General features: G+C 40.8%; 1 protein-coding gene across 1 annotated transcript in view; it reads right to left on the bottom strand.

The window, feature by feature from the left end:
• The window catches only part of CISD3 (CDGSH iron sulfur domain 3), a 40,841-nt gene extending 25,991 nt beyond the window's left edge, over nt 1-14,850 (bottom strand). The window contains exon 1 of the mRNA XM_030221209.1: nt 14,609-14,850. Coding sequence (XP_030077069.1) covers nt 14,609-14,665 — 57 coding nt within the window. The 5' untranslated portion in view covers nt 14,666-14,850. The remainder of the gene's footprint in view (nt 1-14,608) is intronic.
• Nucleotides 14,851-15,889: the final 1,039 nt, after the last annotated feature.

The following is a 15,889-nucleotide window of genomic DNA, read 5'->3' as shown; positions in this document are numbered from 1 at the left end:
TTTAATTTCCACATTGAGTAGAACATCTTCTTAGTTGTGTTTTTTGCGTGATTCTCAAGTGTAAGGTGATGATCAATGGTAACTCCAATAATTTATAAATGATCTAGAGATGGGAGACTAGGCATCCAAATGGCAGATGATGCTTAATGTGAGCAAGTGCAAAGTGATGCATGTGGGAAAGAGGAACCCGAACTACAGTTACGTGATGCAAGGTTCTACATTAGGAGTCACCGACCAGGAAAGGGATCTAGGTGTCATTGTTGATGATATGTTATCAATAGGTTGCCCTTCTTCGTCAGATCGGAAATAAGCAAATGTGCTAGCTGACAGTGTATATAAGTGAAAACATTCAAGCATTACTATGACAGTCTGACAGGGTGGGAGGATCTGACGAAGAAGGGCAACCTTCGAAAGCTAATCAAGAAATGTATTAAGTTATGTCCAATAAAAAAGGTATCATCTTATTTTCTTTTCCATGTTTTATTTTGTTTGATTTCTATTGATAACCTTAAGAGTGGACTAACACGGCTACCACACTCCTCTACTTGATGATATGTTGAAACCCTCTGCTCAGTGTGCGGTGGCAGCTAAGAAAGCAAATAGAATGTTAGGTATTATTAGGAAAGGAATGAAAAACAAAAATGAGGACATTATAATGCCTTTGTATTAGGGCTGTACACTTAACATGTTTTAAAGTGATTAACGCGTTAATAATTTTAACGCATTAATCGCATCAAGCTGCTTGCTCCTGTTTCCACTACCTATCTTTCTCTATTTCCTCCTCTCCCAGACTCTTCCTCCCTCTGGCATATTTTACTTTCTTAGTGCTGCCCCCCTCCCTCCGTAGTGCTCCTGCAGCTTGTTCTCTCCTATCCCCCCCACCCACCGCCGCTGTATACCAGCAGCCTTTTCTCTCCTGCCACTCTGGCATCTCATCCCTCCCCCACCCAGCCCGCCGAACTTGCCTTGTACACACGGCGGCATTAAGCATGGGCTGCTCCTCTGTAATTGGAGCCCTCCCTCTCTAGTGTCCCGCTTCCTCTGATGAAACTTCCTGTTTCCTGCTGCAGAAGTCGGATGGTTACAGAGGAGCTGAGCAGCGTGTGCTTAATGTTGCCGTGTATACAAAGCAAGTTCGGAGGGCTGTGTGGAGTGGGGAATGAAATGCCACAACATAGGGTGGTAGGAAAGAAAAGGCTGCTGGTGTGTGGTGGGAGAGGGGTAGGAGAAAACAAGCTGCAGGAGCATCAGGGAGGGAGGGGGTCAGCAGCAGGAGAGAAAAATATATGTAGGAGGGAGGAAGAGTCTGGGAGAGAGTCACAGGGTGGCTGGAGAGAAAAGGCTATTGGAGCGCCCAGGGAGGAAGCGGTAGGAGAAAGGGAGGAAATTGTATGTGGAGATGAGATTCTGCCAATGGAGAGGAGAGAAAGGGAAGGGATGAGGTGAGATGGTGCCCATAAAGAGGAAGGGAGAGATGGAGGAGATGGTGCCCAGAGAGACGAAGGGAGAGAAGAGAAATGGAGGAGATGGTGCCCACGGAGGGGAGGAGAGACCAGAGAAGGGGTGTCTACGAAGGGGAGGAGAGACCAAAGCAGAGAGGAGATGGTGCCCATGGATGAAGGGGAAGGGAAGGGATAGAAACAAGACAGATATAAAAAGGAAGAAAAATGATAGAAAGTTTTAATGTGAAAGATATGTATAGGGGAAGAAGCGAAGAAAAGATGAAGGGAGAAAAGAAACAGTGAGAGGAGGTCCTGAAAATAGAGTTCAGAGCACAGACAGAGGAACAGAACCAGAGACATGGAATAAGATGATTAGCAAAATAAAATCAATGGGCAACAAAAATAAATGATTTTATTTTCAGTTTAGTAACTGAAGTACAGTATCCTGCTTATAATCGAACGAGAAAAACGCCCAAGTTCCGACCTAAATCGGGAGATGGACATTTATCTCACAAAAACGAATAACGCGGTATAATCAAAGGCCGAATTTGGACGTTTTCAACTGCACTCCGTCGCGGATGCGGACAACGTTGATGGGGGCGTGTTGAAGGCGTGGTGAAGGCGGAACTGGGGCGTGGTTATCTGCCGATCAGAGATGGGCGCCTTTCGCCGATAATGGAAAAAAAATATGCGTTTTTAGCGAGAATTTAGGGCACTTTTCCTGGACCCTGTTTTTCCACGAATAAGGCCCCAAAAAGTGCCCTAAATGACCAGATGACCACTGGAGGGAATCGGGGATGACCTCCCCTGACTCCCCCAGTGGTCACGAACCCCCTCCCACCACAAAATATGCCGTTTCACAACTTTTTATTTTCACCCTCAAATGTCATACCCACCTCCCTGGCAGCAGTATGCAGGTCACTGGAGCAGTGGACTTCAGGCAGGTGGACCCAGGCTCATCCCCCCCCCCCCACCTGTTACACTTGTGCTGGTAAATGGGAGCCCTCCAAACCGCCCCCCAAACCCACTGTACCCACGTGTAGGTGCCCCCCTTCACCCCTTAGGGCTATAGTAATGGTGTAGACTTGTGGGCAGTGGGTTTTGAGGGGGATTTTGGGGGCTCAACACCCAAGGGAAGGGTGCTATGCACCTGGGAGCTGTTTTACCTTTTTTTTTTTTTTTGTAAAACTGCCCCCTAGGGTGCCCGGTTGGTGTCCTGGCACGTGAGGTGGACCGGTGCAGTACGAATCCTGGCCCCTCCCACGAATAAATGTCTTGGAGTTATTCGTTTTTGAGCTGGGCGTTTTCGGTTTCCATTATCGCTGAAAAACAAAAACGCCCAGCTCAAAAAAAGATAAACGTCCATGTTTTTTTCGAAAATACGATTCGGTCCGCCCCTTCACGGACCCGTTCTCGGAGATAAACGCCCATGGAGATAGGCGTTTCTGTTCGATTATGCCCCTCCATGCCAGTTTTGAATATTAACATCTGCAGTCTATAATTTGCACTGTACAGGTGAAAATGTGTGTGGGGGGGGGGAAGACACATTATGTGATTAATCGTGCGATTAAATTTTTTGGGCGTGCCGAGTAGTGCGATTACAATTTTAAATTGACTTACAGCCCTACTTTGTATTGCTCCATACTGTGTGCAATTCTGGTCACCGCATCTCCAAAATGATATAGTGGAATTTGAAAAGGTACAGGGAAGGGCGACATAAATGATGAAGGGATGGGACAACTTCCCTATGAGGAAAGGCTAAAGCGGCTATGGCTCTTCAACTTTGAGAAAAGACGGCTGAGGGGAGATATGATAGAAGTCTATAAAATAATGAGCGGAGTGGAACGGGTAGATGTGAATCGCTTGTTTTCTCTTTCCAAAAATACCAGGACTAGGTGCATGCAATGAAGCTACAAAGTAGTAAATTTAAAACAAATCTGAGAAAATATTTCTTCACTCTCCTTTATTTTCTGACCTGGGCCCAAGCAGGTCTAACACCAGTCTTAACCCTCACTGTATAGCTGGTGAGGATTCCCAGGCATCCCCAACTAAGGACCTCCTCCAAAGGTGGCCAGAACTCCCTTCTACCAAGCTCTGGCAACAGCATTCTTGAGCCATCGACAGCTAAGCATGTGTGGGGTGCTGGCATCAGTGGCTTAGGGTCATTGCTGCTGCCTGCCAAGCTTGGTAAAACAGAGTTCTGGCCACCTTCAGAGAAAGTATTTAGCTGACAGAGCTTGAGGATCCTCATTAGCTAAAGTATTTATATTTTGAGGTGGAGGTAGGGCGGAGCACAGAAAATGTTATGCCCACCCACTTTGGGCTCAGGCCCACCCAAAACTGGCTGTCTGGCTACGCCACTGCCCTACATGCTAGAATCACTCTCATTCTCCCCCTCTGCTGGTAGGAAGACATATATTTACTCATTGGGAATGGTCTTGGGAGTTGATAAAGAATTATCAATTGCAGACAATGGCAGCAAAAAAAAAAAGCTTATTTTGATCGTAAGTTCCAGAAGGCCTCCTCTGACTCAAGGGAATTATTCACTATGTATTGTTCATTCACTTACCACTCAAAGGCAAGTACCTTTTAATTAGATTTCTAGTGATCAGCTTGCTTGTGTATTTTAGGATAAAGTATTAAAAATAACTAGGTCTTTTACTGCAGTTCAATTACCAAAGATTGCTTTTAAGGGAGAAAGAAAATCTAAATGAGAGGAGTTCTCGCTTGCTGTATGCCAGCAGGTATTAGAGCCAATTCAAACTTAAAATAATTTATCTAATTTGTTAAATTTTATGTTCAATCCAATATTTAAATGTTTGAAGGAGGAAATTGCTATACTAGAGAGAGTGATTATTAATAAGTCTTAATGGACTATCAATCAGGGCTGTGTCCTGGATTCTTTAACAAAACAAAACAAAAACAGACGGGCAACCATTGTTGAAAAATAGAACTCTTGACTGTAGAAAAGCAGAGAATTTTTGACCAATTTGATTCCTGCCATTCCTAGTAAAAGTAATGGAGAAGCTTGTATTGCATCAATTATGGTTTTTTGGTTACTTAATATACCACCTTTAGTACAATGCAGAGCAAAGCAGTATACAATTTCATAATAAATATATATAAACATAAAACAACAGAAAAGGAAAGAACCACCCCAAAGAGTCAGTAATAGTCTGAATGAAATTTACTAATTGTAGAAGAGAATTCTTAAATTGCAAGCTGTATAGTGCATGTTTCAAACCAGCTGTCAGACTGAAAACATACCACTAACCAAGAAAAGCCTGACTGAAAAACAAAAAGTCTTCTAAGCAGGTTCTTCTCTCAACTCATAGGGGAGAGAATGTCATAGTTGTGAGGCTAAAAAATAAAAAGCAGATGTCAGTGGAGACTCTAAATGGACTTGAGCGGGAGATGGTAGAGAGAGAGAGAGAAACAATTCATCTGAAGAGCTCAAGTGCTAGCAGGGACAAAGAAAAGGAGTAAAAAAACAGGGGCTCCTGAGTGGAGTGCCTGAGTGGCCAAGAGTTTTAAACTGACAACAAAGGATTGGCAGTCAATGGTACTGAAAGAGCAATGGGTATCCATGGTCAAATTTGCTATCATGATACAACAAATTAATAACTGAATTCTGAACCATCTACAGATGTTGGATAGATCTTTGTGGTAATCCTGCAAGAACTGTATTACAGTAGTCTAATCTACTAAGTACTAACACAGAAAGGGGCTCATTTTCAAAGTTCCATAGGTTACTATGGGGCTCATTTTTAAAGCACTTAGACTGACAAAGTTTCATAGTAACCTATGGAACTTTGTAAGTTTAAGTGACTGAAAATACGCTTCAGTATATAACTTTGTAAGTATAAGTACTTTGAAAATACACCTCAAAGTCTCACTTTGGATGGGAGAGGGGGGGTAGGGTTAGTGAGTGTGTTTGTAGAATGTGTGAAGTATGAATGGGGACGATTGGTGTGGGGGGGGGGGGGGGCAATAACAGAGAAAAATACATGAATGTAAAGAACCTGCATTTTAAGGACTACTTCGATGGATATGACACAACCAGTGCAGAACTTAAGAAACCATCTCGTTGGTTACTGTGGGTTGACAAATTTATTTTCTATTATCTATTTGCTGTCACTATATGTTGTGTGACTTTGCACTGTGTATGAATTAATAAAAAGTTTAAAAAATATATTAATTGTGAGGATTTTTCTAGAAGACCTCGGACAGCTCAAAACTGTCATAATGCGTAGAAACTGAGTGTTACTATGACAGAAATATGAGATTCAAATGATAGGTGTTGATCTATGATCACAACTAAATATTTAAAAGAAGACACCTAAATACTTAAAAGAACTACAAATTAAACTGGGGCACCAGATAATGTGAGTGCAGAGAATGAACAGCAAAGATGGTTGCCTAACCAAATTGCATTAGTTTTGGCTGGGTAAAGGACCAGATGGTTATTAGCAAGCCAAGAGGACACTTGGGTAAGGCAATACTGAAGTAATACAATATCGAATGCAAAAGCATTGGTATAATGAACCAAAAGAATATCAGCAGCATAGTAATGTGCATAAATACCTGTATCCTGGACTATAGTGGCTAAAAGGCTAATGAAAACCAAAGAAGAGACAGCATGGAACTCTAGAAGAGAGAAGTCGAGCAGAGGATGTGGAGTGGTTAAAAAATACTGTGAAGAAATACTTTTGAAGGAATGATGCAAACCAGTTCCAGACCATGCCTGTTAGACCAAAAGATGGTAGTCTAGTGAGAAAAAGATCATGGTCAACTAGATCAAATGCCGATAAAAAGGTCCGATGAAACTACCAAAGGCCCTATGAACTTCACTACTTAATGAAGTAATGATAGTCTCAGTGCTATGACATGATCTGAAACCTGATTGCTGTGGGTGCAAAATATGCACTTGTTCATATTATTATTACATTTTATTGATAAGAATGAGCTACTAGATATGTTTCAATTTGGCTTGTGGGCCAAGTATGGCACAGAGACATTGACTCAATGCTCGATATCCATATTTGAGCTTTGATAGGGTGGAAACATACTTGGAGCCCTGTTTACTAAGGTGTGCTAGCGCTTTAGCACATGCTAACGCTAGAAACACCCATATATTCCTATGGGTGTCTAGCGTTAGTGTGTGCTAAAAACACTAGCACGCCTAAAGCGCAGCTTAATAAACAGGGCCCTTGGTGTTATTGGATGTAGCTTCTGCCTTCAATATTTATTTAAAAAATGTATAGCCTGCATCATCTGCTATTCTGAGTGGTTTCCAAACTACACTCATAATAAAATCTTACATAAATAGAACAAAACTAAAAACTTTGCTTGTAAACTGCCTAGGGGATAGGTGGTGTATAAATTTAAAAAGAAAATATATATATATTTTCTTCTCAAGATAATCAAAGACATTAGAACCCTAAAGTAAAAACCCTCGCTCAAAGGCTTGCTTCTTAAATCGTAAATATGAAGTTATCTGCCTTAACTCCAACAGTAAAGAATTCCACAATATAGCACCAGCTACTCCAAAAACAGCAGCTCTGTGTGTCTGTAAACTAATCTGATGAAAAGATGGATCATTTAGGGGCTCATTTTCAAAGCACTTAGATTTACAAAGCTCTGTAGATTACTAAGGAACTTTGTAAGTCTAAATGCTTTGAAAATGCACATCTTAATATTTTATCAGCAGAATGTAATGAACGTACCGGTTGGTAAGAATGTAAAGCAAACCTGCAAAGAGACATCTTTCTTTAAGGCCCTATAAACCAAAGACAAAATTTTGAAATGAATCCTTCAAACCCAGGCAAAATATATCCAAAACGAGACGGCCCTAAGAGTATCCTGGCCACTGCATTCTGGGCCACCTGCAACACCTGGAAATATCCCGGTCTCCCCAAATAAACAGGCATTACAATAATCAAATAGTGGAATGATGTATGATTGTACCACTCTCCTGAAATTCTCCAGGGACAACAGGTCTCAAAGCCTCTTCATCATTCTCAATTAAAAAAAAAAATTATCTTAACAACCTTACAATTGAGATTTAAAAGACAAGGCAGAACCTAAAATCACCCCAGATAACAAGACTCTGTCAAAATTAGTATTGTAATACTCCTAATAATGACTTCAGAAGTAAAGCTATTACCACAATCTCCAGACAAAAATAAAATTTGAGTCTTTGCTGTGTTCAACTTGAGCCTATGTGCATTCATCCAAGTTTGAACATTTTCTATACAGACATGTAAGAAATCTAACATCTCAGACAGATCCTTTCTGAGAAGGAAAAGAATTGCAGGTCATCAGCATAAATTCTTTACTGCACTCCAAGATTAGAAAGGAGTGTACAAATGGGTAAGATATAAATATTAAACAACACTGATGATAAGGTTGAACCTTGCGGGACTCCTGTTGTAATCTCTTGCCAGGTAGAAAAACCATCATCTTTCTGGACTCTATATTTCCGATGCTCTAAGTAAGAAGGAGGAGAACCAGCTATAAGCTTTACCTCCAATTCCTAAGGCAGATAAGCAGTCCAATAAAAACCTATGATCAACCATATCAAATGCTGCAGAAATGTCTAATATTATGAAGAGAAACTCAGTACTTTGATGAAAACCTTTGTCTAATAATATCAGTAATAAAAAGCAACAGAGTTTCTGTAGAGAATTTTGGTCTAAATTCAAACTGACAACCACTCAGTTCCTTATTTACCTCCAAGAAATGCTGTAATTGCAGTAATGCCCGTTTCTCAAAAACGTATGCCAAAAAAAAAAACAGCAAAGAGACTGGACGATAATTCTCAGGTCTAGTCACATCCAATTTTTCACTTTTCAAAATCACTTAGTTTTGGTTGCATGATTAAGATCTTATGGGACTGCAAGTCATCAACAATTTCAAGAAACTCATGGCAACTGTAAATCTAAATGGATCACTATGGAACTGGGCATGGCCCTTTCATCAGTAATGTTTAACTTATATATGCATCTGATCTAAATTGTTGGCAGGACTAGGATTGCAGTATAGACTTTATGCTGATGATTAGCAATTTGTGTACCCATTCATGGATCAGTAATGGAGAGGTAAAAACTCTGTAGATCTTTATATTAGGACTATTCAGTCTTGAATGACTAGTAATTGGCTCTCTTTGAATGTGGTAAAGACACAGATTATGTGGTTATCTAGTAGAGTGGATAAGAATGTATGTCCAGATACTTTCCAATTTTGATTGAATTTCATTTCTGACAGTACAAGAAGTAGGGAATCTTGGTATTTTGCTAAATTCATCACTTCCTTTTAAGCCCCAGATGAGAATGGTGATTAAAACCATATTTTACAAAATAGATTGAGAAACTTGTTGAATCAGGACAACTTTTGTACTGTAGTTCAGAATTTAGTAATGCCACATTTTGATTTTTGTAATGCTTTATATCTTGGCTTGTCACAATAATTTTTGTGGGCCCTCCAAGTAGAACAGAATGCAGACACAATACCTCTTTATTATTATTTAGGATATGAAGCAGTTGAATGTATATTTCTATAAGCAGGCCTTTTCAGAAAGCTAAGGTAGTCTGGTGATTTTTTTCTTTTTTGGGGGGAGGGCGTCTGTATGTCTTAGATTTTAAGATTTAGTATTATCTTATGGGTTTTAGTTTTTATTGTAACCCACTTAAAACTACTGTATATAAACAAAAAGGTCTCACATGTAGGTTTCCCTATGAAACTGGAGTTAATAAAGCATAATATTTTATAGCACTACTGGACCTACACAGCACCGTACTGTGGTGGCAAGTATTCAGGTACAGTATGCATTTATTCCACAGGGCTTAGTTTAAGTGCATAACTGAGGCAATGGGAGATTGCGTGACTGGCATCAAGGAGGTTTAATAGACAGGAGATGAAGTGACATCAGAATGCTGAAACCAATTAGGTCAGTCTAAGTTTTCCCTTCCCAGCGCAGCTGTCATCCCCGTTCACTCAAAACAAAGCAAGCAAACCTATGAGCTGCTGCATCCACCTTGTCGTTCTTTATTGTTGGTAGCATATTTATTTAACCTCACTTATATTTTCAAACATGCCATCTTGTGCAGCATACGGATGTGCACAGAGGAAGTATAATAATGGAATAACATTTCATAGGTAGAGTAGTAATTTGTTATAAATCTTAATCAGTGGTCAGTTGGAGGGGCTGGTTACAGGGACACCCTAGCACGTGTTATATCGTGCATAGAGTTTTTTTCTCCTGGTAATGGGCCACTAAAACAGACGTATAACAGAGAGAGGGAGCGAAGCACAAAAAAGCCAAGAAACAAAACAAAAAGCACCAAGGGCCTTCAAAGAAAGGGGATAAAGTCTTTAATTGTATAAACTGATGAAGCAATACTTAAATGGACCCAACAAGGTCCGTGTTTTGGCACCCAGCGCCTGCATCAGGGGTCTATATTAAACATAAAAACAGTAATTTATAAAATATATATATATATATATACACATGCATATACATACATATGTAGTAGGAACCATAATCATTGATGTACATATATATTACAAATAAAACTAATAACATACAGATTGGGTGGCAGAGCCGGCGGTGGGAGGTGGGTCTGGTGGATGGGAGGCAGGGATAGTGCTGGACAGACTTTATACGGTCTGTGCCAGGGCTGGTGGTTGGGAGGCGGGAATAATGCTGGGCAGACTTATACGGTCTGTACCAGAGCTGGTGGTGGGAGGCGGGGCTGGTGGTTGGGAGGCGGAGATAGTGCTGGGCAGACTTATACGGTCTGTGCCCTGAAGAGGACAGGTACAAATCAAGGTAGGGTATACACAAAAAGTAGTACATATGAGTTTATCATGTTGGGCAGACTGGATGGACCATGCAGGTCTTTTTCTGCCGTCATCTACTATGTTACTATGTATATGCTCATATATTAGGAACCTTAAAAATTAGAATACATATATATAACATATATATCAAATAATATTCAAAATCATTATAATATGAAACTACAATGTAAACTGAAATCAGATTGCTAGTATATATCAAAATACATACAATCAATATCACAAGGTGTGTCTAATAAAATTACTGACATAATGCCTACGTAACTACCTCCAATATCTTGTGCAATATAAAATGAATCAGCTCATATCAGTATATATGCAAGATATTATTACAGTATTTATATACAGCATACATACATACATCCCATCACATAACTTTTTCCAAACTGTTCACCATATACTTATCTTGTGCTGGCAGCGCCTGCATATTCACCCAGCAATATAGTCAAAAGCACAACTCTCTGAAGAGCTTAATGTCCCAATATTTTAGTAATCCTTAAAGTAAGCCAAGATCATTTGGAGTTATTGTTTGGCAAAATTCAGTGTCTCGGGGGTATATAACAACAATTCATCAGCTAGGCAGTTCATTGATGCTTATAGAAAAATGTTTGTGCTTAATGATCTACAAGATATTCTCTGCCTGCCACTGGAAACTGTATCAAGCAATTACATAGCCGAAGTAATACCTTCAGCATCAGTCCTTAACAATTCTATGAGTAGACACAGGCTCATTGATCTTGTTGAAAGTGTAATAGCAGACCATGATTACACCTATATCCCAAGACCTGACCATCTGTCCATGTGTTCAGAAAGAATTATTGTATATATTACTGGATTTGTTGTTTTTAAGTTGCAAACATCTCTACATTGTGAGCCCTGCATAAACACTTTGAATGATAAAAGTGGCGGCGCACTGTATTCATTGATAACACAGAAAAGTAAAGGTCACCGTATTTTTCCCTCAACAGATGTTACTGAAATTTGTATGAAGTGTGAAAATTATTTTAGATGCTGTTTTCTATCCAGCTAGCCCAGCAGTTTCCCTTTCTCGAGTTTCTTGTTTTGAAATAGTGCAGTCTGTGTTAACAAGCTTCTCAAACAGAACTATATTCTCGGTTTTGTCAGGTCACATGTATGAATACGATCCAGTAGAAAATCATGTGCTTTTGTTAATTAAAGCTGTGGCAGAAAAATATTTGCAAGTGCGATTTTATTATGCGGAGAAACAATACACTGCCAAAATACAAAATAGCAAGCAGCACAGTATTAGTCGCCAAATTTATACAAAGTTGATTATTTTCAGTGGAAAATAAATCTATTGGCTGCCTGCTATGTGAATATTCCATCACTGTTTAATTATTGCTACCAAGTATTACATACTTAGGGCATGTGCCTTAAACATAGATTGTTTACATTTATCTAGCCCTTACATGCACATGGTATTGCTTATTAAACCCGAAAGCAAAACCAAAGTGTGGTTAAACAATTTGGTATAAACTGTGTTGTTTATGACTTTACTTGTTAAGAAATGTTTTGAGTTCTACTGATAAATATCTGTTGTGTTATTTTGGTGGGTGGAGTCAGGTGGGCTTCTAGGGAGGGAGGGGAGTATGGGAGGGGAAGGGCTCTTGGGGTATGTTCTCTATAAAAGTTTTTATTGTGCCATGTTGGATGGTTTACTGTTTTTTCTTGTTCTGTATGAAGCTTATCAACCAACATGTTTTGCTTTTAATAAAGATGATTAAAACATAAAAAATAAGTTTTGAATGTTAATGAATTCTATTATTCTGTCTCACTGTATTTCCAGTTTTGGCACAGTATGAGCCATCACAAGAAAAAAACATAAGAAAACCAATGGGCTGCATTAGGGGCTTATAGCCCAATTACGTATGTTTCAACAAATAAGAGATCTGTTTAACAGAAAATATTTTTATTATTTTGACTTATAAACCACTTGTCCCTGAAACATGCTCAAACAACAGAATAATCCATTTGTGTATCTAAAAGGTAAACTTCTACAAAACAGAAGAAACATGCTGTGGTCACACCTCTCCTTAAGAAGCCTTCACTCGACCCTACTTGTCCCTCTAATTACCGACCCATCTCCCTCCTTCCTTTTCTCTCCAAATTACTTGAGCGTGCTGTTCACCGCCGCTGCCTTGATTTTCTCTCCTCACATGCTATTCTTGACCCACTACAATCTGGTTTTCGCCCTCTCCACTCAACCGAAACTGCGCTTACTAAAGTCTCCAATGACCTATTACTGGCTAAATCCAGAGGTCAATATTCCATCCTCATTCTTCTTGATCGTTCCGCTGCTTTTGACACTGTCGATCACAGCATACTTCTCGATACCCTGTCCTCACTTGGATTCCAGGGCTCTGTCCTTTCCTGGTTCTCTTCCTACCTCTCCCTCCGCACCTTTAGTGTTCACTCTGGTGGATCCTCTTCTACTTTTATCCTTCTGCCTGTCGGCGTACCTCAGGGTTCTGTTCTTGGTCCCCTCCTCTTTTCTATCTACACTTCTTCCCTTGGTTCATTAATCTCATCCCATGGCTTTTCCTACCATCTCTATGCTGATGACTCCCAAATCTACCTTTCTACCCCTGATATCTCACCTTGCATCCAAACCAAAGTTTCAGCGTGCTTGTCTGACATCGCTGTCTGGATGTCTCAACGCCACCTGAAATTAAATATGACCAAAACCGAGCTTCTCATTTTCCCCCCCAAACCCACCTCCCCGCTCTCCCCGTTTTCTATTTCTGTTGATGGCTCTCTCATTCTCCCTGTCTCCTCAGCTTGAAACCTTGGGGGTCATCTTTGACTCTTCTCTCTCCTTCTCTGCTCATATCCAGCAGATTACCAAGACCTGTCGTTTCTTTCTTTACAACATCCGTAAAATCCGCCCCTTTCTTTCCGAGCACTCAACCAAAACCCACACCCTTGTCACCTCTCGTTTAGACTACTGCAATCTGCTTCTTGCTGGCCTCCCACTTAGTCACCTCTCCCCTCTCCAGTCGGTTCAAAACTCTGCTGCCCGTCTCGTCTTCCGCCAGGGTCGCTTTACTCATACTCCCCCTCTCCTCAAGACCTTTCACTGGCTCCCTATCCGTTTTCGCATCCTATTCAAACTTCTTCTACTAACCTATAAATGTACTCACTCTGCTGCTCCCCAGTATCTCTCCACACTCGTCCTTCCCTACACCCCTTCCCGTGCACTCCGCTCCATGGATAAATCCTTCTTATCTGTTCCCTTCTCCACTACTGCCAACTCCAGACTTCGCGCCTTCTGTCTCGCTGCACCCTACGCCTGGAATAAACTTCCTGAGCCCCTATGTTTTGCCCCATCCTTGGCCACCTTTAAATCTAGACTGAAAGCCCACCTCTTTAACATTGCTTTTGACTCGTAACCACTCGCCTCCACCTACCCTCCTCTCTTCCTTCCCGTTCACATTAATTGATTTGATTTGCTTACTTTATTTATTTTTTGTCTATTAGATTGTAAGCTCTTTGAGCAGGGACTCTTTCTTCTATGTTTGTGCAGCGCTGCGTACGCCTTGTAGCGCTATAGAAATGCTAAATAGTAGTAGTAGTAGTAAGATGTGATTCCATGTGCCCCAATGAAAGCAGAATTGAATTCTACTTCCATTTAATTTCAATATATTCCACTACAACATTTAAGAGGAACCCATCAGGAAACAGGATATCCTCAATGAAATTTGCCCATCTTTATTGTATAGTGTATTTATTTAGTTTTTAGTGTAGAAAAATGAGCACAAAATACAGAGTTTAAAATTGCTGTTTCTACAAGCTATAATAATTTTTAAGCTGTTTTAGAGATATTCAATTGTTATTTCATGATATTTATATCTACAAATGGGAAGCTTTCAAATAAATTAAAAAGCTGTCCAATAAGTAAAAAAAAATTGTCCTCCACCTTTTAAGGCACTGCTGCCTACCCAACGGAAACAGCTTTAGCCTTGTTACAAATGGACCAACCCTAAAAAAACGACAATGTGGATGCAGCAGCTCGTAGGTTTGCTTGCTTTGTTTTGAGTGAATGGGGATGACGGCTGCGCTGTGAAGGGAAAACTTAGACTGTCCTAATTGGCTTCGTTGCATACAGTGGATTAGATAGGCTCACTTCCACTCCTGTCTATTAAACCTCCTCCTTGATTGGCACAAGGTCATGAGGCGTCATAGTGGCAAAACAACCGAGATCCTGGCCAGTACACATGAGCGGAAAGGACGAGTCTCTATCATTTTATAAGAAATGCAACATATAAATCTCTTTAACATATACTCACCACACAACCTCTACTAAAAGCGTTCATTAGCGCCCCCAGAGCAAGAGACAGTCGCATGCTGACAACCACACACTGGACCTCGACCTTTCAGAGCACCTCTCTGCCCGCTAGCCCCGCCCCCTGTAGTTAAATCAGTGGCCAGTAGCCACCGCTGCCAGAAGTTTCGCGCAGAAGCCCGGTGTTTAGTTTTCGATGAGGTTTCATTCCCGCCCTTTACATCCTGCCCCCTTCAACTCGAGAACTTCCGGTGATGACTGACGAGAAGCTAGGGAGAGGAAGGCGGGAGTTAAGGTCAGGGTGGTGAGAGTAAAAGTACAATCCGACAATAGGAGTGCACCAGTAGCATAGGGAGAGAACGGATGGATATGGGGAGAGGGAATAGTATAGCAGTAGGATGGGAAGGAAGGCCCGTGTATGGGGTGGCAGTAAGATGTGGGGGAACACGGATATTACAGATAGTGCGTCAGTGGGGAGTAGAGATATGAGGGAGGACAGATACGGTGTGTGTGTGTGTTCACCTTAAGGTGGGGAGAGAGTATAGATATGGGGATGGTGGGAGTGGAATAGTGTACCAGTAGGATGGAGAGAGGGCATGGTTGTTACTTGGTTGATATATAGGGAAGTGTTGTTGAAGACCCAGATTTAGCAGGTATAATAGCTGACATTTTCTGAAAAGTGTGGTAGCGGTGAATGCTCTTTCTTCACAGATCAGTTTCCTAAAATTTAGGAATTCTGTTACCTGAATATAAAAATTGTGAACAGGACACTGGTTACTCACAAGTTTTAGGTTTTCCTATCTCTTAAACAAATGTCTAGGAATAAAAATCCATCAGTAAGGGGATAAAAATTTGTCACTTTTCAGGGAAGTGGAACTATTGGAAGTGGGCGGTGCTGGAGGCTTTTCCAGTGCACATGTGAATGGCAATTCTATAATCTTCTAAGTATCTATATTTACACTTCCTTTGTATGCATAAATGTCAGTAATATTACTTACATGCATATATGTGCATGTACAAAGTGCTAGCAGGGCACCTAAGTTCTATTTTGCAAATGCCTGCTAACTCACATAGGTCCTCTTTTACTAAACCGCACTAGCGATTCCCAGCATGACATTTTGAATTGGCTGTGCCACAGTTGCTGCATGGGAATGGCTAGCGCAGTTTAGTAAAAGAGGCCCATAGTGTGTATTCGCTGGCCTCCCACTTAGTCACCTCTCCAGTCGGTTCAAAACTCTGCTGCAGCTGCCCGTCTCGTCTTCTGCCAGGGTCACTTTACTCATAC

This window comes from Microcaecilia unicolor, chromosome 12, assembly GCF_901765095.1.
Source record: "Microcaecilia unicolor chromosome 12, aMicUni1.1, whole genome shotgun sequence".
Classification (NCBI taxonomy): domain Eukaryota; kingdom Metazoa; phylum Chordata; class Amphibia; order Gymnophiona; family Siphonopidae; genus Microcaecilia; species Microcaecilia unicolor.
This window is presented reverse-complemented; position numbering and strand designations above follow the sequence as displayed.